The 25,322-nt window shown below is 44.7% G+C and overlaps 1 protein-coding gene across 1 annotated transcript; it reads left to right on the top strand.

Moving 5' to 3' along the window:
* Positions 1 to 17,650: 17,650 nt before the first annotated feature.
* Positions 17,651 to 24,238, top strand: SP5 (Sp5 transcription factor). Its single transcript, XM_078683841.1, has 2 exons — positions 17,651 to 17,899; positions 21,044 to 24,238. Exons 1-2 carry the CDS (start codon positions 17,849 to 17,851, stop codon positions 22,097 to 22,099), a joined length of 1,107 nt encoding a protein of 368 aa, XP_078539967.1. The 5' UTR covers positions 17,651 to 17,848; the 3' UTR covers positions 22,100 to 24,238.
* The last annotated feature ends 1,084 nt before the right edge of the window (positions 24,239 to 25,322 follow it).

Here is a 25,322-nt window from a genome sequence, read left to right as displayed (position 1 = left end):
TAAAGCAACTGTATAACAGCAGTAGGTTATTCCTAACAGAAATTGATTTTTGAAGAAAGTGGACTTGTTCTGGCTCGTAGTTTAAAAGTGCAGATTTTTAGTGCAAAGTACAAGATTTCTAGCAACTAAATTGTTTTAAGGCAGTATCATTAACACTAATACAAATAGCGTGCAACACAATCAGATAAAACGTTAACAGGCAAGGTGATGACTTTCCGCATTCATTCAAAAGCCCACGCACATACTCCCACCATTCATAAACACACATTAATTCACAGCACACACTCACAAATACACATATGTTCATATATGCAGGCAGACCACCGAGGGGAAGCAGAAGGCGCTGGAAGAAGTTGGACTCTTCAGGCAGAGAAAAAAAACAAGAACCTGACGCCTCCTCTCATTGTCTGACTTTTTGAAGTCAGCCAATGAAAGGATGACTTTTACTCACTCGTAACAGAGTGGCTTGGAGTTCACTGAGAGTTGCTGGCCCCACCCCACTCTGTGACGAAATATCACTGATTGACAGCCTTCAGCACTTTAGCGCTTAAAATTGAAGAGCCCAGGACTGAGTCTATTGGTGGAATGACCCATCATCATGAGAGGGGAGGACCTAACTGGGCTTTACCAGGAGGAGGAGGGTCTGACACTCAGCCTGACCAACTTTGGCTTAGGCTTCAAGACCCCTGCGCATTTAGTGCATGTACAGCGCCTGACCTTTGCTCAGCATGACAGACACTTTTCATGCTTTGTAAAAAGGTGGGGATATGGGCCCTTCCGCCCATAATGAAAGGCTGCGCATGGGGAAACAAGGCCTTGTACAAGGAAACTCCCCAGACCAGGGGTGCCACATCTCCAACTTTCCTGTTTTTAACCCAGCCTGCTAGTTGTGCCACTTCTTCGAATGGGGCAGTGAGGACGTTTAGAATAGACTGAAGATAGATCTGTTTCCCAGTGTGTGGAATGTTTGCAGTATCAGTGACTGCTTGATCCCAGACTGTTCAGGGCAATGTGTTTGACCTTTTCTCCTCTCCCAGATGGCTGATCTGCCATCTGATGGAGTATACCCATGAACAGACCCACAAAAATCTATCATTCCAGCGTACAAACAAGCACAATTTGAGTAAATCTAAAGTAGAAGATTGCACAACAAGTAAGTAAATAGCACAAAGCACCAGACAGGACATAAAGTGAATATCACATACCTGAAATTACATAGCTGAAAATGGTGGAATGGCATAAATGGCAGCCTGAGAGGTGGAAGAAGGCTAAACATGGCATGGAGGCCAATATTCTTAAGTAGGATGAATGTCTAGCTGGCATGAGATCAGGTGAAATAATACAAGGGGTGTTTTATGCATTTACAAAGGATGAGGGCCTAAACCCAAGGCTGAGAAAGAGGGAGGTTACTCTTCCCAAATTACATGTCTTGATTCTGGGAGGCTCTTGAGACAACAATAGTTAATTTTTCATTACTGCAGGGTAATCGTAAGGATAAATAAAATACTGAGCACTCATGCAATTTATTTGTCCTGATGAAGACACTCCAATAACGAGAGCAGTTGAAACACTGCTGATTTCGTAAGCAATCAGACCTGTAGGAAAGAGTTTTTTTCTAGCACACGACAACATTTAAATGAACTCTAAGTATTTCAGAATATATCAGAATTAGTAACACAAATGAAGCACATTTTTTGTTATTTCTGAAGCGTGTTGGAAACAAATACCTTCATATGATCAGAACAAATCATTACACTAGGTGATGCAATTTCCACACATTTTCGACTGTGCACTGTGTAGTTTTATTAGTAAAACTGTATGTTAGTCCAAATGTAATATTCATTTCAATTGAAAATGTGTTGTCTGTAATGGCTGTGTGCTACCACACCATAAATACTCCACTCTATGCCACTCAACTCTGCACCACTCCACTTTACATCACTCCACGCACTGCGCTCTGCACCACTCCAAGCTACTGCACTCTACGCCTCTCTCCTCTACCCTGTACCAATTTACTCTAAGCCAATGCACTCCTCACCACTCTACTCTACACCACAGCACTCTACACCACTCCAGTCTAGGCCACACAAATCTACTCTAAACAACTCCACTCTACGTCACTCTGCAATACTGCACTATATGCCAATGCACTTTACTCAGTAATGCTTAAGTCCATGCCCTTGCACTCCATGCCAAGCCACTGTATGCCACTCAAATCTACTATACATTACTTTACTCTATGCCATTACACTCTATGCCACTCTACGCAACTGCACTCTACCCTGCACCACTCCACTCTACGCCACTTCACTCTGCTCTGAAACAACCTACTCCACAACACTGCACTCTGCGCCACTCTACTTTTAACCACTGATGTCTACATAACTGCACTGTCACTGCACTCTATGCCACTGCACTATACTCTGCATCATTGCTCTCTTCACCACTCTGCTCTACTCTTCACCACTTTACTTTGCAACACTGCACTCTCCGCCATCGACTTCTACGCCACACTACTCTACCCCAGTGCCCTCTAAGGCATTATACTATACTCTGCACCACTCTACACCACTGCACTCCATGCCACTCTACTCTACTCTTCACTTTACACCACTGCACTACATGCCACTCGATTCTGTACCACTGCCTTCTGCATCACTCAGCCCTATGCCACTACACTGTGCTCTACTCTGTGCCACTCCACTATGCACCACTCTAATCTATGCTGCTGCATTCTACGATGCCACATTGTACGCCGCTGAATTCAATGCCACTGCACTGTACGCCACTATACTCTGCAACACTCTACACCATCAGCCAATAACTTTTGCATAGGCGGGCCGTTTTGGTTTTGCCAATGCTTGTTTTCTGCAGCTGCTACAGTAAAACATAGCTTATATATTTATTCCTGGGCTATATTTTTAAATGATATTCCTAAATGTAGTTATTTTCTTTCATATTCATTTGTGGTGTAATATGGCAAGCCTCTTGAAAAGAAATCGGTATGTTAAGATAATGAATACAAATCTACAAACATCGAATCCTCCAGTGAGATTGTGTCAATAATAGCTATAAGTGATACATCCCAGAAAGTAGAACCTGGACACATATCAACTCTGCTTTAAAACGATTTCAGAACACATTACTTATACATTCGTACTCGCTAGAATGTGCTCTGTGATTATTAAAATATAGAATTATGTTCATGGAAAGATTACTATATTTCACTATGCTCTTTACATTTTAACGACAAGTCAAATGACAAACTAGGAGATACAATAAAATACCTGAAAAAGCAAACAGAGGAAGAGTCCCAGATGACTGACATCGTCAGTGCTTAACCTGTAGCAAAGAAGTGCAGGGGGCCAAAGCATTCCCAAAGAGCCTACCACCTATGCTGGCCAATGCTGTTCCAGAGTCAGAAGGCTTCCTTGTCTTGAATTCACAGCATGCCTTTTTTCGACCACCCTACACTTTTTTCTGTGTCTCACTCTTATAGGTTCTTTTATTCTTGGGTTCTCCCTTTGTCACACTTTCCTATTTTTCCCTTGCTGATGCTAGCGCAGGGTCAAGACTGATTTGAATATGGCTGGGTCCAAACTGGAATGGCATGGCGAGCAAAAAAGACGATGGATTTAGGCCCAGATCTCTGTACTGGGGTGAATGTACGACATTGTTCTGCATTCTGTCCATCAATTGTTTTGCAGCGAATTAAATGAGGCAGCAGGGGGGCTTTTGAGTTCACTGATCAGTCCCTGACTGAGCAGTGACTGGCCCCTGAACACAACAGTCATTGTACCTCCGCCAGCTCACCAACAGATTAGCTGCCTCACAATGATGATAGTTGTCTTAGTGTGTGTCAGCTGGGGTGAGACGGTGAAGGGAGGGCAAGGAATGAGGTGTTAAAAATATTGCCCACAGTATGATAATGAAGGATTAAAGCCACTTACTAGCAAATCAGACAGAAACTAGCATGCAGGGACACAGACAAGGCTGGAGCAAGATGGCAGGGGTGCTGCTGTTGGCATTACCTTAATGCACACAACTCTGTGCGCCCCTCAGAATATGGATGCCCTGGGCCTGGGCCCAGTTTGCTCCATCCCGGGGCCAATTTCGGCCCTGCGGACTAGCCTTTTTGCTGAGGGCCCTGCTCCCCGGGCTGATTACCTCCCTGGCAACCCCATCCCCCGAGGCCAAGCCATTATACTGGGGGGAAGGGGACAACGTGGCCCTCCTCCCAGGGCCGATTTTGGCCCTGGGGACCCCATTGCCCGAGCTTTTTGCAATGGGGAGGGCGGCAATAACACAATCCCGTGGACCGCATCCCCCGGGGCCTGGATATTATACTAAGGGGATGGGGGCCACGTGCCCCCTCCCCGGGCCGATTTTGCCCCTGGGGACCCCATCCCCCGCAGACCAGCAGTGATTTTCTGGCTGCCCCCAAGGCACCCAGTCTGCACTGGGATTGCAGGGGTAACCTGAAGGCCCCCGCCGGCTCCCTGCCTCCTAAGGGAGCCAGCATTGCTTTCACACACAGAGAGCTGCTAAACATGCAGCAACCTGTGTGTGAATGCAATTCGTCTGGTGACCTGCTTGCTTGACAGCGGGCAGGGTAACAAACGAATGCTCCACTTCAAGCAAGAAGCGAGAGCATTTTCACTGCTCTCGCTTGGTGGAAGCGGAGTGTTTGCTGTGGCTTGGAGAGAGCAGTTAAAGCTTCCACTAAGCCACAGCAAACAGCTATGTCCCGGAGGTGGGCACCCGGGACATAGCAGGAACCGGCCCTGGGGGGTGAAGGTCCCCAGGGCCATTATTGGTACTAGGAGGGGGGCCACACTGCCCTCCTCCTTTGAAGTAGAGGGACCGGGCCCCAGGAAGGTCCCCGGGAAGGGGGGCCACATGGCCCTCTTCCCAGTATAAATATTCATTTAACCCTAGAGAGGTGGTGGTGCCTGGGAGGGCCGGGGGGGGGGGGGAGGGGGGTTCCACGCAGCCCCCTGTTATCTTTAATTCTGCCCGTGGAGATGGGGGTCCCCGGGGCCAGGTGGGGTCCATGTATCTCCCGCCCCAAATTATTGTTTCAATGTGGCCCAGAGGAGGTGGTAGTTCACAGGGCCCCTGGGGTCCAAGAGGCCTCCCATTATAAACACAAGTCTCAGGAAGGTGCTGGACACCGGGGCATCATTCAATTCCAACATGCCCCAAGGACCTGGCCCACCTAGGGGCCTATTAGTAAAGAAGCGCTTCTTTTCTTGTGGGGGAATTTTCGGGGGAGAACTTTCAGCTGGAATTATTATTTTTGTATGCTTTTTTTGCCCTGCTGGACCCCCTCACCCCCTAAGAGGTCTAGGGGGTCAGGGTATTCCAACCCTGACCCCTTCTCTTTTTTTGTGGGGGAGGGGGGGGGTTGGCTCTGCTAAGGCCAAGCCCAAAAATGTGGCTGCCAACACTTCCTGGCTTAAAGTGTTGGCAGCCAATCAGATTTGAGCACAGGGACAGTCGGATCCTCGGAGGATCCGCATCCCTATATATACAAATTTGAATTTCTTTTAATAACTCTACAACTTCTGAACGGATTTACACCAAATCGAAAAAAAAGCACTTCTCTGGACCGACAGCTGCCAAATTTGGTGTAATTCTGTTCAGCAGTTTGGGCTGTAGCTGGGTCTAAAGTCCCTATGGGAAATTGCATGGGGAAAACACGTTTTGGCCCCCCCATTTTGTCAGCACCCCGCTTGACAGGTCACCCCGAAACTTTCAAGATAGTAGGTGAAGTGAGTGTTAAATTAGTATTTAAATCTTTGTTAAGATTCATTAAATGGCGCCAAAGTTATTGGCAAAACAAAAAAAGCTTTTCCTATGGAAAGTAGGTCCTAACTAGAACTACCTACTGGCAACCACCAGTAGGTAATATATTTATAGAAATTCATGAAGCGTGCGGTATTGAAGCACGGAAATATCTATTCGCACAAGTTGTAAATTCAAGGAGTGTGTCCCTACCTCCACAAAAAACTTGTTGGGATTATAACAATGATATATAGTGCCAAAAGGTGTAGTGTAAGACGTGTGCTGTGCTGTACATTAAAGTGGAAAAAGGGAGGGTGGACACAAGTACATCATGAGACTGGGCGCTATGTGTTCTGCTTCACTGTGTCATCTGCAGTTTCTGGGCGCTAGTTTCCTGGCCTGGGAGTAAGGTGGGCCCTGTGGCACTGGATCGGCGCTGCAGACTGGCCAAGTAAAGCCTCCCCCACCCCACTCTCGGGAAGGAGTCGTGGGAGAAGAGGCACGTTAATCCCTTCAAAGAAACCGATCTGATGCAAGCCCCACCGCCCTGGCAAGGCAAACCTGTGAGAGGACAGCGATTGTCCCTGCAGGAAAAGCCAGATAAAGATCTCAGTGTGCAGGCATTTAAAAAGAGCCGCGGAGGCCTTGTGAACAACCGTTGAACCCAGGCAGGCCTCCTGTGATCCTGTTACGGCAGGCAATGCGACCTGGAGCTGGCGAAAGACCCGGAAACAGGCACCGCGCAGAACACCGCTACCAGTACCAGCCTATACTGCCCGCGCACCCCAGAGGAACAGGAGCACAGTCTACTACAGCTGAATATTGATTTATAGGCATTTAATAAAATATGCATTTACATTAACACGCAATGCTCCGTGCATTATTCACATCATAAGATAAGTCCTATAAACACAAAAAAGCATTACCCCATCTAGTCATCTAAAGATTAAAGAAAATCATACTGGTGCCGATTCACGTTTTTGTTAGAACAGGAAGTAGTACTACAAGAGTACTCTGTAAAGTGCTGTTACCAGTTCTTTCTATTTTTATTAATTGTACTGAATATTCACTTAATTGTGGACGTTTGGGGTCAATTCAAAAAGGCAAGTAAGAGAATGTAAAAGAATAATACAGGAGTACTACGTTAAGTACTCTAAAATTCTTAAGTGTGTAGACATTTATTGGTTATTCAATGCACTTTCAAAGCAAAATTTGAGCCATCCTGATGTTCAAACTGAACGAACCAAAACATGAACTCCGCAATTTGCTTTCCAATAAATACCTGTTATTTTTTTCATTGCAGACACTTTGTGTCGAAGCATGTACCACCCTCCGGAGAATATATCATGTTATTTTCACTCTGCCAACACACTTCAAGTGTCTCTCCAAACACGTTGTCGCCAAATCATTAAACACAGCCGTCTATCCACATTTCTTCAACGATCTCGTCTATGCAAGAGACATTACCCTCTGGCTTTTATTCACCCTATTTCGAAACTGTGGTGATATTCACTGTACTAAAACAAGTGTTGGCAAAGCCAACGGGCCTGTCTTGGCAATCCTATGTAATGAGTATTTATTCTTTTATTTCAAGCATACACCACAAAAGCAGTGAAAATTATCTCTAGAACTGACCTAAAAAATTAAAAAGCAATCCAATTATCTGCCTGGATTTCCAAGTACTAAACGGTCTTCTTACTCAAAAGCACAGGAATGTGTGCCTGCAACAAATATACTGTCTCTTTCCATCAGTAACTTTTACTACCCAATTTCCTCACAATACACTCCACTGAAACACCAGGTACATCTCCGACTTCATAACCTCTTTCCACCACTACCCATTCCCTGCACCACCACCATTTTACCAGCTCTCCGCCACTTCAGATGCAGCTGATCTCTATTACTGACAGCTATCTTCAGTTGGGGCAGTATCAGTGTTTCACTCCTCTGGATCTCCTCTTACCCAGCATGCAGATCCTACTCTGTGCCTTGCTCCTCCAAACTGCACTCACCATGCAAACCAGGCAATAGTCTCAAGCATCTGTATTTGCTCCTTCCCATTTTCAGTGCATATTCTCTCTTAGTGACACAATTTCTTTGTTTTACTTTTACCACTCCTTACCAGCGATACCTCCATCACAGGTTAACCTTTGTGCACCGGCTGACTCCCTGTCATCTGGTGCTGGGTGACGGTATATGCATGAACACTTGTACACCAAAATTCAATGCACCCCTTTCTCTACTACACCTACAATCTATTAAAGCTCAGAAACACATTAAACAGGGATCCAGAAACAGACTCCACCTAAGCTGCCCTCATGCTATCCCCAAAAATGTGCAACTTGTCAAACCCACCTCCAACTTCCTTTTCCGACACCAGGCGGGTTGGCTCACTTAGTAGAACACACTTATCTTTAAATTCCTCATTCAAGTGTTCCAATTTGCCCTTGACACAACAACCCCACTCCCTTCCTTACTCAGATCATGTTGCGCTATACCCCAGCCAACCTCCACTACACAGAGACACATACTTTGCCACCCTTAAATCCTCCTTTATCTAAGATCGTTTTCACTCCTGGCATGTTTTCATGAAAATAGCAACGTCCTTAAGACCTGATACCACCCTGGATACCTCTAAATCTACCCTCTACAATCTGAAGATCACATCCATCACAACTGCCCATACGACGACCATCATGTGGGCAGTGTTCATCAGTCACTCTCACAACTGCTGCGTAACTGATGTCGCTCTCCACCTGCTGGTTTTCAAGAGTGCTAGTGACCCATCCTTTCAGGGTAACCACTTACTTTCAATGATTGTCACTTACAATAACTAATAATTGCATCAGATTTGGATATGAGAAACATGACAAAACTATATTTATGACTGGAGATGGATGCAGCTTCATGCTTCCCCAACCTGCGCTTGTGTCACAAAAACCTTTACTCAAAAGTGGAGGAGTAGAATAGGTTTAATCCATTGTGAAAAAAGCAAAAATAATGCAAGAAGGTTTTACAAAATCCCTGATTACAAGCGGGGCGGAGTTTTCTGATACCTGCACAAAACTCTGTTTGTGCAGGAGCCAGTATTATGAGTTTTGGGGAATTTACTGCATCTAGAAATTACCGGGTGTAATAAAAACTTCACCCTCGGAAAATTTTCAGCAGGTGAAAAGTCTGCAGTATTTACTTTGACATGCAGACTTTGGACTGCTAAGCACTAAAATCCAAGATACTCCCCAAAACTCAGAATAGATGCAATTTATCACACCTGATAAAATCTGAACCTGTGCGATTCGGATTTAATCAGGTACAATAAATTACGCTTTCACTCCCACTCACCCACATCAAATCCTAAGCATTGCAAATAACATTTGTTGCTATTACTCAATATCTGGTAGTCAAGCAAGCAATATGGATTTACTTTGCTTTTAACAGAAGGGCAATATATATATATTATTTTATTAACATGGTCAGGGTCAGCTAAGTCTAGAGGGCAATCAGGCAGTGCCCGAAGGGCTGATCTGACAGATGAGTGGGCGGGTTTTAGGTTTCACCTGCACAGCACTTGTGCTGAGCTTGAGATATCTATTGTTTTTAATACAAACTTAAAAGGGACTTACATCCCGCCTCCTCTCTTTCCTGGCTTCTCATTGGTTCCTGTGCGTGCCACTTACCGTTCCTCCATTTCTTTTGTCTGTAGAATATCCTCCAGCATTTACCAATGCTTGTTCCTCGTCTGCTTCTCTTATCAGTTTCCTACCAACGAAATACTGTTAACATCCGCTTTGGTGGAACCATATTGTCATAAAGTTTTGCCTTTTATTCTTGCAGCATATTAATATAACAATTTATCACCCAGAGAGATTTGGTGATTTGCATAGAAACACAGTTTGTTGCTCCGCCCACCGAGACTCGAACCAGGATCCCCAGGTCTCAAGTCAGCAGCTCTGCCTGCTGCGCCACATTCTCTCCACTCCTGTGTTATCAGTCAGGGAGCTCTTTCCTTCTCCTGGACAATGATTGATGAAAACAGCTCTTTATTCATTACATAGGCGAAACCAATACATTACCAGTATGTTGTGGAAGTAACCCACTTTCTTTAGGCGCTAGATTTAACTGCCAGCTGTTGCAACCCACAAATCTCACGTGCTAATTTAACCATGTTATAGAATAGGCGTCTGCATCCAACATATGCTCCAAGGTTCTCTAGACCTTTTAGAAGAAAAACTATACAAAGACAGCACTGAAACATTCAAGGGTGTCTCCAAACGGTCTTTGGTTAAACAAATCTTTACAGGTGCGAACAGTAAGCGCAAGGTGATTACTTCAATAGCTTCATTATAAAATATTTCAGTGTTTGTTTGAGGATTCTTGAGACTTCGGTAATCACATATATGTTGCACAACAATCAGTATATGAAGATTAAAGCTCTATAGCGTTAACAGAAAAAAGGCTTGGTACTAGCCCATGCTGTTGTATTATTATATACAGGGCTTTAAGTGGGATGAAAAAAGTAGGCGGTCTCTAAAGGGGTGTGGCCTGCGTATTTATACGCAAAGGTTTAAATGTGTAAAATGAATTGCTGTGAGTCCCATAGTGTGCCACCTTAGTGCTATTTTGGTGCCTCTCTCAGCTTTCTGCTATTGCCTCCCAATATTATAACACAGCTACTGCCATACACCTAAATGCAGCCAGGGCTATTCGCTTTGTTAGTAGTTCAATTCAATATTCTTTATTTCGTTGCAATTGCATCATAAAAGATATACAAAATACATAATAAACATGACCACATTATTATCGACAGATGTACAAAAAATATACACAGTCAAGAAAAGTGCTGGTGCATAACCAAATAATTACCGTAACCCTACACAGATAAATCGTGAGTTGGGGCTTGAAACACACTTCAATAAATATGGTTAAAAAGAGTGTTAAAATATTTACAATGTTAAAAAAAAGCATTAAATTGAATTATAACAGCCAGTTAACAATTCTCACTAGATACGCTTAAAATGGCAGAGACAATTTTTGTCTAATGAATTTTACAGCCAAGAGAAATCTACTGATGCCAAACACAAGTACTTGACTAGTGTCCGTAATTAATATTCTACCAGCTTCCTTATACGAAGTTGATCCGATATTACGGCACAATGGCACTATCCATTTCCTTCTTGTTTCTATATAGCATGAACAAAAAAATAGAATGTGAAAAATGTCTTCTCTTGCATTATTTGTGCATAAAGTGCATTTATCGTTGCTAATTTTCCCCCATTTTGTCTCGGTTTCCCGAGTTCTTAGTATGCCATACCTATATTTTAGATACAAGGTTTTCGCCAATGGTGGCCGAATCTCATCAAGAAACATTTCAAACTGGGCCACATTTTTTACCATTAAAAGATTTTCAGTTATGGGGCCATGCGCTCCAACGTATACTGCGTCATGGCTCACAAGGGCCCAAAAAGAAAGTTTGACTATTTTCTTTGAGGACACGGTCAAAGATTCTGGCTGGCTCCAAAAATGGGATAGACCCAATTTTGTTAACCATGTTTTGACATGTTTAAACCAAGAAATCTTATTACCATTATCTAATTTCAGAACTTCAACCAGTCCATTTTTATATTCAATTAACTCAGGGGTAATCCACAACCTCACCCATAACAATAACGGTCTTAATATTGCATGTAGATCAGTGCGTCGTATGTTCATATCGAGGAGTAGGGGTAGTAATGGAGTGTTATTAGGAACCTTTAGTAATCCCCTTATGAACTTGTTCTCCAAGATTTCAAAAGTCTTTCTACACACTGGTCCCCAGAGTTCTGCCCCGTACAAAACTGCTAACTGGACCTTGCATCTAAAGAGCTCTAATGCTGGGGTAACTGCCTTATTTGCACATTTATTATGTCTTTTCAGTATCGGAAGACAATTTTGTTTGAACACAATTTTTGATTTTTCTAATTGGGGTCTCCAATTTAATGATGAATCTAATAGTACCCCCAAATAAGTAAAACTTTGTTCATAATCAAGCTTTTCTCCATTCAGCGTTAGTTTTTTTTTGAAACTTTTATGAGGATTAAGAGCCATATATTTAGTCTTTTTTATATTAATTTCTAACCCTTTTGTGATACAATACTGCTGGAACCTATCTAATAAAATCTGTAGGCCCCGTGGGGTTTGTGAAATTAGAATCGTGTCATCCGCAAAGAGGAGGGACGGAACTCGTTCCCCCCCCAGGCGAGGTGAGTCGTTGTCACAATTCTCCATATAAACTGCAATATCGTTAACAAAAAGGGAAAAGAGTGTAGGCGCCAGCACGCACCCTTGGCGCACTCCTCTCTTGATAGGGATTGGATCTGTGAGTTCACCATTTGGGCCCCATCTTACCCTAGCATAGTTATTCTGGTGTAACCCAATCACTAGTTTCAATAGGTCACCTGGGAACCCCTGCTTTTTCAGTGATTTCCACAGTAAATCACGAGGAATAAGGTCAAATGCTGCTCGTAGATCTACAAAGGTAACATATGAATTACCTCTGCGGATGATAACATATTTCCAATACAGGCAGCATAGCCTTAATACCTGATCGATGGTCCCTGTCTTTTCCCTGAACCCTGCCTGATACTTAGATAAAACCGAGTTTTCCTCCAGCCACGTATTTACGCGGTTTAGAATGTGCCTGGCATAAATTTTCTGTGTTATATCTAAAAGACTAATGGGGCGATAGTTCGCTGGCTCATCTCTATCCCCCTTTTTAAAAATAGTGATAATTTCTGCCCCGTCCCATGTATCAGGGATATGGTCACCAGCTGCGACGACATTAAACAAATGATTTAAGTAAGGTGCCCAGATATCAGTATTATGCTTATAAAGATCACCAGGGATCTTATCCAGACCAGGGGCCTTCCCTTGCTTAACAGAAGCAATTGCTGTTTCAGTCTCTTGTATATCAAAGATAACCAATGGGTATTCCTCATTCTCTACCTGGGTTTGTATTTGATTTGGGTTTTCTGGGAGCTTTTCCTCTATAATTTGGGCTGCATATAATGATGTAAAGTGATCAACCCATATGGCTTCGTTTAAGAAAACCTCCCTCGAACCTTTATCTGGTTTGTTCCCATTGGCTACTAACTCCCAGAACTGCCTGTGACCTTTTGTTTTTGCAGCTAATAACATACTGGACCATAAATCCTCATCCCAGGATGCTTTGGCTGCAGCTATTATCTTATTGTAGCTTTTCCTTTTTGCTTTGAGTTCTACAGAGCCTTTACTTTTTACTGCATTAATCAGGTCGGTTTTGGCAGCTCGGCATTCCCTGTTAAACCAGGGTTTGCCTACAGGTTTTGCATTCACCAACCCGCTCCCTTTCCTAGGTTTTTTAGTGATAAGGTCTAACAGTTTTTTACAAAAGGATTTATGCAGTCCAATGAATTCACCAGGAGTACATTCATCCACATTATAAGATTCGAATATATTCACAAATGTGGAATAAATGTTAGCCAACAGATCTTCTCTTTCAAGAATGTATGCCCATTTGACGGCCCTTCGATTATTGCTTAATACGACATTGTCGCAAATTAACGGGGCTACTGGGCTAAGTATACCCTCAGTAACACCTTGTTCATTCAGCATACTAGACAAAAAACTCATTTCCAACGGAAAGTGATCGCTCTCAAAGCGTTCTCTAACCTTTAAGTCATTTGTACATGGCCACAAATTAAAAGAAACAGAAACATAATCTATCTTGCTCCTACAATTCCCCCTACTAAAGGTAAATGCTTTCGGGGAGTCTGATGGCATGCGCCCATTACAAGCCCTTAGACCATGGCCTGTGAGCAGCCTTGTGATCTGGAGGGCTAATGTGGTCCCAGGAACAGTTCCATTATTCAGTACTGGTATCCCATTAGCAACATCCTCATCCTCGTACAATTTAACCATCCCCACAATTGGCTCAAAATTGCAATTCAGATCACCACATAAAATGATACTTTCATCTTGATCTAGAGTGTCCATAAACATTTCCAATTTCTCAATACATGGTGATTCCCTATTGGTGGGACATGGTCTGTTGTACACATCTATGAGGTTTATCACCCTCTTATCTCTTGTTGTTAGTTTCAGTCCAAGTATATCTAAGGAATCGGTATTTAACATTTTTACCCCCACATCAATGGTTGTACTGATCCATATTACCAACCCTCCTGAGGCTCGCCCTCTTACTGAAGGGACGGCCGCCACTTGGTAGGTTCTATATCCTATTCTATGGACCTGGTCCGTGGCCCAGGTTTCCTGTAGCACACAGATATCAAATGTGTTCATATAGATGTTCCAATCAGGGTCACACATTTTTGTACCAACTCCAGCGATATTCCACGAAACTAATGTTATCAATGGGGGTCCCTCTTTTAAACAATGGGTACTAGATTTAATAATGGGGAGTAGATTTTCGTCAACGATAGTAGATATTCACGTACCTATCCACTAATAGCTCGCTATTTTCACTATCTCCTTTCTTCAAATCACATGGCCTCATGGTTTCTTCGTGCCCATTCCCTACCGAGTTATTGCTATTGCAGACTTTTCCGCAACCAATATCCTGGTGATTAAGTGGTATATTGACCCCCCCACTCTCCTTAGAAAATGCTACACCAAGTTTGGGAATTACATAATGTAATGAAGATACCTCAGGTGTGATGGTCGATGGAATTACCTGTAGTCAATCGACAGACTCAAGACAATCAAACTGATTATGGGAGAAGAAATCATGAGGATGATGTGTTTGTCCTAACCAACCTCCTCCTTGGTGCCTCCTGCCACGGTGTCTTACCATGGTCCACCCATCAGTCCTAGAGTGAAAGTAACCGGGTGGGTAAAAGTATGTTAGTTTGAGTGGTTGTATGGTGGTGGCTGGGTCTGGGTTGGGATACTTCCAATTACAGATGTAATTGACTATTCTTGGATTGTCAAAATTAATAACTATGCTATCACCTTCTATGTCTTTCGCCAAGTAGCCCACCCAGGGTGCTCTCCTGATGCTTAGAATGTTACCCATCAGGCCAGGGGGTAACGGCCTATTAATATTTAGCCATTGAGTCACCCTTTTCCAGAGGAAAGTTGAGCTTTCCAACTCCTGTTTGCCTAGCTCTGGAACTCCAGTCAGGATTGCCGCAAATGGACAGACCTCCGGGGGAAGGTTAAATACATCCTTTGCCTGGTCTTTACTTGGTCTATTTCCATTTCCATTTCCCACCCCCTTACTACCTATTGCTGTGCTTGGTGCACTTTGCTTTTGTGGTTTATTAGTGGATACCTCTCTAGATGTCATGGGGTCCCCCACATTTGGTTTAGGTGTTGCTATTTCATTGGGCACTAGTATTACATCTGGGGTTTTTGCAGACATAGCTTTTGGCAATGTTAGTTGCGGATTAGTACTAGACTTCTTCTGTGGGTTATCTAATATCCCCTTTATGTCCCTTTCTATATGTTTTAAAAATATCTCTACTTTACACAATCTCTCCTCTAGTGGGCGAAGTAGGTGCCTTAGTGCTTCAAGTATGACAGTAGAAGCAGAATCCCCCCCTTCTGCACCAATCCCTGCTGGCAGCAATCCCCCTGGAACCTGTACCAGGGGCCCATGGTCTGCTATATCCTTGTTTTTACCAACAGCCGCTATGTCCAAACTAGTATTAGGTGATGCGGGCTGCTTAGGACCCTTCTTCCTCTTACCACCAATATTAGTGGTAGGCCCTTGCTTATTTTTTGGAATTGCCCCTGCGTTCACCCCTTTCTGCTGCCTAGTATTGTATACTTTAGCTGACTCAACGGGTACCGGTGCAGTACTAGCATTAGGTAAATTATTAGGTGATTGCAATATAGATTCTGAGACATTTAGAGAACTACCCTCAGAGACATTCAGTGTATCATTATAAGTATTTGTATCCACAATGATTTCATTACTTAGGGAATCATTAGTCTCTCCTGCTATTTTAATTCTGTCTTTGGGAGCAGGTGTTTGAACATGTGCCATTGGTCCAAGGGAAGATCTCCTCGCGATGACCAATTCCTGCGAAACCCTCCTTTCCATAATATTTATACTTTCATCCACCACGCAGTTCATTCTTTTAATAAATTGATCTATAGCTCCCGTAAAAGCAACAGTGTCGCTCTTCCCTTTACTTTCCTTTGGAGGCATTATGCCAATGGTAGTGGGGTTTGTAAGAGCCGGTAAACAAGTTAAAAACTAATTAAATTGAAAAAGTACTCACGAAATAAAGTAAACTAAAGACAAGGGGGGTTGCCCGCCCGACCACTGCTGTCCACTGAGGGCCACAGAGGGCCCGCCCTTTGCCCGGGCTTAGCCCCGGCCGCTCCCGCGCGCGACTCGCGGGGCGATAGGGGTGTCAGCCTTTTGAAGAGCCGCCTCCTGGCGCTCCGAGCACGTCACGGGCGCGCCGCCCCTGGTGCTTCTGGGGCTTGTAGTGCCTGGTGCAGAGTTGGGATGTCTCTCGGCACTTCCCCTGTGCCCGTCGGTCCTGCCGTTTCCCTCACGGCGCTGCGGTAGGTTTACTTGCAGTTTAAGTGGTGTTCCCCCACTGGGCTCCCGGGGAGTCAGCCTTTTGAGGAGCCGCCTCCTGGCGCTCCGAGCGCGTCACGGGCGCGCCGCCCCTGGTGCTTCTGGGGCTTGTAGTGCCTGGTGCCGAGTTGGGATGTCTCTCGGCACTTCCTCTGTGCCCGTCGGTCCTGCCGTTTCCCTCACGGCGCTGCGGTAGGTTTACTTGCAGTTTAAGTGGCGTTCGCTTTGTTAGTAGTTGTTTGTGTGCACTTTGGAAAGGACCCAAGGATTGGATGATCATGTTTTCCAAACACCTTTTTGAGCCACTGCGAGAAATTCGCACTGCCTTCAGCCTGACTACCAGAGCTCTCTATAATGGTCGTTATAAACATCTGGAGGCGACTAAGTTCAAAGTATGAACCACACAAGAACACGCTGAACGAAAAGAAAACACAAAACAGGCCATCCTAGGAATAGCTAATACTTTAATGGCGACCAAGATTGAATACAAACAACATGTTGAAAGTGAAATGGGAACTAAATCACATGACATGGATTGCCTTGAACATTTCATATATTCATTGCTCAGAAATCGTCAATAGTTTTTTTCCCAAATAAAGTTAAAGACATGAGACAAGACTATACAGCCCTGAATGTATAGCCGGAAGAGCATAATTGTTAATGGGGCAGCCAGGTGTTTATATCAACAACAATTAAGATACACTGGCTGGTCTAATATTGTGTTTAAGATCTGCTGTCCTCCTTGGCAGGTGCGAAGGGCCTCATCACAGTAGCTTTCCTTCCGAATCCAGGAGCGGTTTTATTACTTGCAGAAGAGAGTGACTGGATGCGTGCTCCCTCGTGTGCAGCCCGGATGCTGCAGGAAGACTTCTCAGGAGATAACAGACACACGTTGTCACTTTGGGCTTTGCTGCAAAGCCCAGTTTAGAGTAAAGAACGAGGGAGGGCGGGGAATCCAGCGCCGGGCAACCAATAGATGGGGTCTCCAGGCTGCCATGAGCCCTTTGATCAGGGGAATCCAATTATTTGTGTATATACATTTCCCACAAAGTGATTACTTCATTAATTGTCCCGCCTCTCCCCCTCCCCGGCCGGCCCCCTGATTAGCAACTCTTCTTTCATGCAGCCCGGCAAACAGTGCGCGGTCTCAGCACTTCAGAGGGGCCGCCGCTTTGATGATTGGGCGGCGCGGACTTCAAAGGGCTTAGCGCGGCTCTGACTGGCTGCGGCCCGGGGAAGCTTAGCTCCCCTCCCGGGGGTGATCCTAGGCCGGGCGGGGAGCGCCTCAGCTTCGTCAGGCAGAGTGTGAGGGTAGCCCAGCTGGTGCAGGTCTATCCCACTCAAAGCCGGGGCCGCCCGGAGTAGGGGCCGCAGGCAGCGGGGAAGCTAGACGCCTCATTCTCAACAGGAAGGGGCCAAGTCCGCCCTGGACCTCAGAAGCCTTTCCATGCCTCATCCCCGCAGTCCAACCCGCCCTCAGGAGCGCTAGCAATGGCCGCGGTGGCGCTGCTGCGCGGGGACCCTCTCCACGCCTTCTTACAGGTAGGTGCGTCCCCCGCGCGCGCACTCCGCCCACCGCCAGCGGGAGCGCCCAAGGATCCTCTGCTGGAGGGGGTGGTGTGTCCTGCCCGCTCCACACTGTCTGTCCCTGGTCGAAGCTGCCCCGAATCACCACAGCCCGCACCTTCTACTGACGCTCCACCCTGCTTGTGACCCATGCTCTCCTCTCCCCCGAAACCCTCTCTTTCAGGTAGATGGCGTAACGCAAGGGAACAGCGTCCCTGCAGAGATCGTACAATGGTTCTGCTCTCTTTTCCCTCAGGACAGCTTAAAAGTACCAGAAGTTTGACCGCGTGTGTGACGTATTAACGGGAGGGTCACCCAAAGATGCGCTGCACCGCGGTGGCAGCAGGAGCCTAAACGGGTGTAGATCCGCCGGGCCACCTTGACCTACATCCCCTGAACACATCCTCCTTATTTACACTTAATTTCACGTGCATTTATTTGCTGCAGCCTTACCCTAACGGTTATCTGGAGCTGACATTTTTTATGCCACCCATGTAAACTTGGCATAGTTATTATAAAAACGTTTGTATAGTTCTACCTGTTACACGTGCTACCATGTAGAATTGCAAGCGACAAAACAATATCTATAGTTGGAACCGTCTCCTTATCTCTGAGAGTGGCGTGTTCATTTGTGGACTGTGGATTCGATTAGTGAAAGTTTTTGTGCCGCTATGGTCAATTGGGGAGAGGTAAAATGGAAACATTTAAAGGGTAAGCGTGTATGTAGGAAAGGTACCTTTGTAGGTGGATGCTCTACCAATAGGATGCAGTTTTCTCATTTGCAGAATTCGCATTAGAGGAGGGTTGCATGTGTGTTTCTCTGATAAGTCCACCTGCCAAGCTTGGTGAACACCTCCAAACACAAATGCGTGTGGGTATTTATAAGTGACTTGCAGGTATTTTTCTACGCTTAATATACACACAGATTTACTCCTGGTGTGGGCAGGAGTTTGTATCTTTCTTGGTTAGGAATGGGGTTTGATGCCTCCCAAAACTGATGGGAGCATGAGGAAGGTTCCACATGGTGAAACAAATGTTAATGCCAAATGCACATTTGCATCCTATTCCTATTTCCACTGGTGGAATTGTAACTGAGTACTCAGAAGTACGCATATAAGGATTCTTGGAAATCTGCAACTGTCATATATTTCCAGAAAACCGCTTTAAGTTTGATGTAACCTACAAAACATCTTGAAATGTACCCCGAACGGCCAAGTAGCCACAGAATAGCAATTGCACGTTTCTTTCAAACCTTTGTGAATCCGTGTTGTTTACTTTTTGAAATTGTGTAGTGATAAGGTGTAGAACACTTCTCTATACTGTGACTATTTTCCACCCTCAATATGTTCTGTTTTTAAGGATGTGTTTTTTCTTTGGACGAAATTCTAGATTACCAGTTACAAATGGTTTATACTGTATCCGGTTATGTTATAAAAGTACTGGAGCCAGAGGGAAACATGGGGACACGGAGAATTCTACTAATGAAACAAAATGATTGATTGAGCCCTGTAGACATAGTTACCCTTATCTAAGGATGGTACCAAGCCACTTCTTCCAATGAATGGTGACAAGTGCATGGAATGCTGGCCTATTCAGGTAGTTGGCATCATTACTACTTCTAAAGAAGCTTACTGCAGTGACCTGGATCTTTGCTTTTGTTGAAATGGTTCACTATCCTGCTAAGAACATCCGCAGAAAGAAATTTGGCAGAATGAAAACTAGCTGGTGTTGAGAAATTTAGGTTTTTAAACCAGCTGGATTTAACAAAAGTATCCCTTTGTATAGTTATTAGGGAGTAAAAATCCCCACAGGCAGCAGAGCAGTGCATTAATTTGTATGCACAAAGACTTTATGCAATAAATATAAAACCGTGTCCATTAAATTTCCAAATAACCTTGCAAAATAATGCAGAGAACAAATGGCCGACCTACGATTTGAAAAAAATCATTGCAAATGCTAAAAGAAGACAGCACAAGAGCTGTGAAAATAATAATTTAGCAAAAGTTTCATTCATCGAAAAAGTCTTTGAGTGAAACTGCCTAGAGGTACACAGAGATGCATGAAGGACAATTAACGCAAAGGCTTTAAAATAACAATGAAAGAGTGATACGATCTTGTAATAAATAAGTGCTGTCAGTATGCAGGGTCCAGATATGAAACACATTAGCTTGAGTATATGTGCTTTCGTTTTTTAAACCTAACTTCACCTATATAAAGTGGACCTTCACCTCTGGTGGAAAGTCACCCAGTGAATTGTGAATGCTGGCTCCCCCAAAGTTATGATGAAGTAATTTTAAGGCCCTAAAGATAATGCATCTGATTTTGCATGCATTGATTACTTACATTAGAGTGAGTGAATGCAAACTGCTTGTTATTTGAGCAACTTGGGGGTCTGTATGAGCCCCTGAAATTAATCCCGTAGCCGCATGTAAATTGTAGACAAATTTTCAGTCTTCATGGATTCAAAGATTAGGATGATACTTCAAAAGTCTTCGCGGGTGCGATATGTTTTATATTTCACAGTATTAAGTTCAAAGCACATAAATGAACACATTTGATTAGATTTTGTATGTGACGAAGTGTCAGATGTGAAGCCAAATGATTTGGTTCTGGGCAATGGGATGGTGTAATCCCATAGGGTGAATGTGCCAGTTGTGAATAGATCTATAGCAGGAGGAAGCAAAGGCGAACAAGATATTAGCCTTTGAAGGGTTGAAATGAAGAAAAGGGCTGACATCCATCGCACCCTAATTGAATGTGTTGCTGTACTTTTTCAAATGCTTCAGATTCTAGAATCCAATGAATGTTACAAGTTGACCACACAATATAGTTGTTTGACTTAGCCTTTTCGATTGAACTGCATTTACTGGACATCGTTTCTAGCCTTCACTTTATCGGAGATGCAGTTAATTGGAAATATTCATCAACTTTTGCGATCCTATTGATTGTTTTTCTGTCCCTAGTTTGTATTTGTGTTAGTGTAGATTCTTGTTTTGGTTGGGGCAGCAGTCAATTTTTAGTTGCGTGCAAAAGGGTATTTTTGTACATTTTTGATTATCGGTTTCTGATTCAGACTCCTTTTGAGGTGCATATGTAACAATGTATTTCTTCTCTCCACAGGACCGCACCCCCAGCACATCCCCAGACGGGGCCCACCACTCGCCACTTGCTCTTCTGGCAGCCGCCTGCAGCCGCATTGGGCAGACTGGTGCAATGCCTCCTGAATACTTCCAGGTCTCCTTCGACCCATCTCTGGGATCTCCATCGAGGATCTTCCACCCTTGGTCTAGCGAGATGTTGTCTCATTCTCCCGGGAGGCTTCCTCCCCACAACAGCCTGGGACTTGTTCCACAGAAAGCCCAGCGTGCTGGCCATCATCAAGCTTCCTTCGGCTCTCATGAGCTTCCTTTGACACCCCCAGCAGATCCCTCCTATCCATGCGAGTTTTCTCCAGTTAAGATGTTGTCTTCTGCCATGCCAGCTTTGCAGTCGGGCTGCTCTGCCACCTATGTGCCAGCTGTATCTTATGCTGCAGCTTCTGCCATCCATAGCTATGTTCCCGGACACTCAAACCTCATCCACCAGCAGGCCAGACAACTATCCCCTCATACAGCCGATGACATGTCCTGGTGGAGCATTCAGCAAGCAAGCTCAGTGAGCCCGCATCACTGCATGACCAACCACCACTTTCCACTGCAGGGCAGCCTTGTGCTCGGGCCCTCAGACTTTGCACAATACCAGACTCAGATTGCGGCCTTGCTGCACACTAAGGCTCCCATGGCCACAGCCAGGAGATGCCGGAGATGCAGGTGTCCCAACTGCCAGGCCTCCAGTGGGGTTGAGGAGCCAGGGCGGAAGAAGCAGCACATCTGTCACATCCCCGGCTGTGCTAAGGTGTACGGCAAGACCTCGCATCTTAAGGCACACTTGCGATGGCACTCTGGTGAGCGGCCCTTCATCTGCAACTGGCTGTTCTGCGGAAAGAGCTTCACCCGTTCTGACGAGCTTCAGAGGCACCTGAGGACTCACACTGGAGAAAAGCGCTTTGTGTGTGCGGAGTGTGGGAAAAGATTTATGAGGAGTGACCACTTGGCCAAGCATGTGAAGACCCACCAGAACAAGAAGGGGAAGAGTGCAGAGCGGGTGGTGAAGCTAGAGCCTGTGAGAGGACACTAAGGGCTGGCCTGCACATGACTGCAACTTATCACCTCCGTCTGGAGGCAGAATCCTTTGCTGCCTACTGCCATCCAAGTGCCATGCAGTGGGAGAAGCAAAAAGGACCAGGGAGTGCCATGATCAAGCTCCATCCACTGCATTGTTATGGCAGGAGGTGCAAATGGGCCACTAGGGCTAAGTACAAGCATACCTAACGGCCTCAGCTTCACCTGGCGCAATGTGAGCGGGCAGCTGAACCCCTAAGGTTGCCCTGTTACTGAATACGAGCTCGAGTAGCACCCTCGGCTTCACATGGCACAATGTGAGCAGGCAGCTGCTCTTAGACCACCAGGGATGCCCAAGTCCTAACTGCACAGTCTTCTAAGACACACATCACTAACTTCCAGTCAGAGTATAGGACAGTGGTCTTCAAAGTGTGGGGCGCCTGCCAGACAGCTTAATACACTGCAAGCTTTGCTCCCAAGATAGCAGCTGTGCAGGGTTCCACTAAACACTCGGGCAGCATCAGGGTGACATTCACTGAAAATCGGAATATTTGGCAGAACATGTGCTCCACTGGCAGCAACAATTAATTCTTCATTATACAGAACAGATACAGTAGGCACAGCTTGTATCACACAAAACAAGTAACCGCAGTTTCAACAGAGAATGCTTTCCTCAAACGCAACACATGTGTAGTGCAAGATGAAGCAGATTAAACATCCAGACATAGCAACGTGAGAAGTGCAGATCACACACAAACACATTCACGCTACAAGACCCCCCAAACATTTTTTTTTTACAAACAATAGGTAAAGCATTGGCAGCAGAAGTATAAGCTTCACTCAAACACAGAAAACCATCCCAAAACCTCATTTTTGGATAGTCTTATTTTCCTGAAATTTTGGTGCTAATATAATGTACGGAAAGGACAACTGAATGACGCTGTTAAATAGTATTTTGTTTGTAAAACTTTCCTTTCTCATATCATATTAGCTTCGAAAAAAATCCCACATTTTTAACACATTCAGAACATTTGGAGGGAGGCTTGAATGAAAGGATTTTGACTCAAGGGGGACTTGATATCGACACATTTGAAGACCACTGGCATAGCTGATGGCCCAGTTACTGCACACACACATTTCTTCCACCGCTGGCACTACAGCCTGAAAGAAGTGCCCATCCACAGGCGAAGTTTTAGATCTATCGGTGTGACCACTAATGGCGAAAATACATGAAATTGCATTTTTGTTACTTCAGAGACAAGACATGGATTCTCTACAAGCCGGTGTGATTACAATCAGGGAGGGAAGACGTGTGCTACCCATTGAGATGCCCTGTTGAATCGAAGGGGTTGTGTAGCCTAAGACTCCTGAGGGGTTGAGTATACATCAAGTGAGGCCTGCTCCGTGAAAAGCTCACTGAAAACTGCCTAAAATAACACAGGCGAAACGTTTTAACTCCTGCCAACTGAGCTGGACTCCTGCTGTGATCGTTTCCGCACAAGATTCAGTGAAAACCTCCACTCTGGCCTCAAATCAGTTTCTTTAATTCCGTTTTTGGATGCGCTTATCAGCTGTATCAGTTAAGCAGAGTATGCACCCTCTATGGAAACGCCTTCTTAGACGAAGAGATGTATTCTTTACTGCTAGAATTCGTAAGTGTATGAAAATATTGTTTTACACATAGCTGTTGAGGGGTAACATTTCCATACTGGAGAGACAACTAAGAAATGACACTGCGTCACGTTTTTAGGTAACGTTCGTGTTGTTTCTTCAATACTGACAGACGGTGTAGGCAAACTTCCTTCCAGTCCAATATTTTCACGCCTGGTGAAAGCTTCTGTCTATCGAAAACTGTACGTATTTTTTACCCCACGTGCCGAATGCTACACCCACCACCATAGAACAAGCATGCATGGTGCATGTTTAACTACACATGTTCTTTTTCTGCAAGGCCAATGACACTAGCAAAGCGGCAGTGTGAGTAGCCTTGGGGTGCATGCAGGGATCCCTTTATAACTGCAGTGAAGTCTTGTCTGTGTATATTTCATGTTTTAACCCGCATCAGATCTGGGGGAATGTTTTTTTTCTCTTAAGGCATGTACATATAATTTGTAGATACCCTGTATGGTTTTTTTAAAGACACATGTTTTCACTAGCTGCTTGTATTGAGTGTGTGCCATTTTGTTACAGTACCAAACTGATGAAAAGTAACTTTTCTACTTGTTTGCAAATGCTGAATGCGGGTGCGCGTGTAATCTTTGTGGGTCTGCAGGGGAAGGCGTGACACCTGAGACTTCCTCATAGCATGGGAAAGTAATAGCGACTTACAATGATTGTGCATTGAGTGATCAGAAAGGTGGTGGAGGTTAGGGTCCGCAGCGGGCGGGTAAGTGGGCGATATTCTCAAAAGTAAACAACATTCTTGTTCTCATTAATATATAGAACGAAGAGAATGGAATGCAAGCATGTTGTAGTATAGTGTAGATCCAAACAGTCCCACTAAATGCCCCATTAGTGCTTGGAGAATGCAGTCTGCGAAATTGATACTTAAAATTTTTAATTCATTTGATTGCCAGTAAGCCTCAGTTTTGTGCAGCACCATACACTGCTAGGCCACTGTTGAGCCATTGGGGAGCCCAGCTCTTGTCCTGACCTGCCGCATGCACATTTATTCTACTGCTGAGACCGCCTAAGAAAACTTACACAAAGCAACTCTATTCCGCCTGTCTTTCTGCATTTACACTGTTCTTAGATATTTATTTATTTGAAAAGTTTTGTAGAGCGCGAACAAAACCCAAATGGGTATCAGAGCGCTGTACAGAGTAGTCTTCAGCCATTATTCATAGGATACTCTTAAAAAACCTCTCTTAATTGCACCATGCTCTGAAATTCAGCAATGAGTTATTGGCGGTTCTTTCAAGATGCACCTTTCTGGTAACCTGCACCACGATCTCACTACTGAGACTTACAGGGCTCTCAGGATGTACCTCAAACCTGAATGCACCAGCTTCTCATGGCTGATGGATCCTTTGAGCGCTCGCAAAACAGCTTTGTGATGATCGCAGTTCCTCCACACTCACCACGTTCAGTAGCTGGCGGAAGCATGCCCCTCTTTTTTGTAAGGTACTTCATTGGTTACAAAGTTTTCAATGAGACCTGACTAGTTGGCTGGGTCACAATTTCAAACCCTGAAACGGTTTAACTCCGATTTTATCATTTTGTGGTTGATAAAGGTCTTC

This window comes from Lissotriton helveticus, chromosome 3_1, assembly GCF_964261635.1.
Source record: "Lissotriton helveticus chromosome 3_1, aLisHel1.1, whole genome shotgun sequence".
NCBI classification, from domain to species: Eukaryota; Metazoa; Chordata; class Amphibia; order Caudata; family Salamandridae; genus Lissotriton; species Lissotriton helveticus.
This window is presented reverse-complemented; position numbering and strand designations above follow the sequence as displayed.

Coding starts and splice junctions, on each gene's coding strand:
- SP5 (XM_078683841.1), top strand. CDS start 17,849: ATGGCCGCGGTGGCGCTGCTGCGCGGGGACCCTCTCCACGCCTTCTTA. Junction 17,900..21,043: donor CTCTCCACGCCTTCTTACAG/GTAGGTGCGTCC, acceptor TTCTCTCCACAG/GACCGCACCCCCAGCACATC.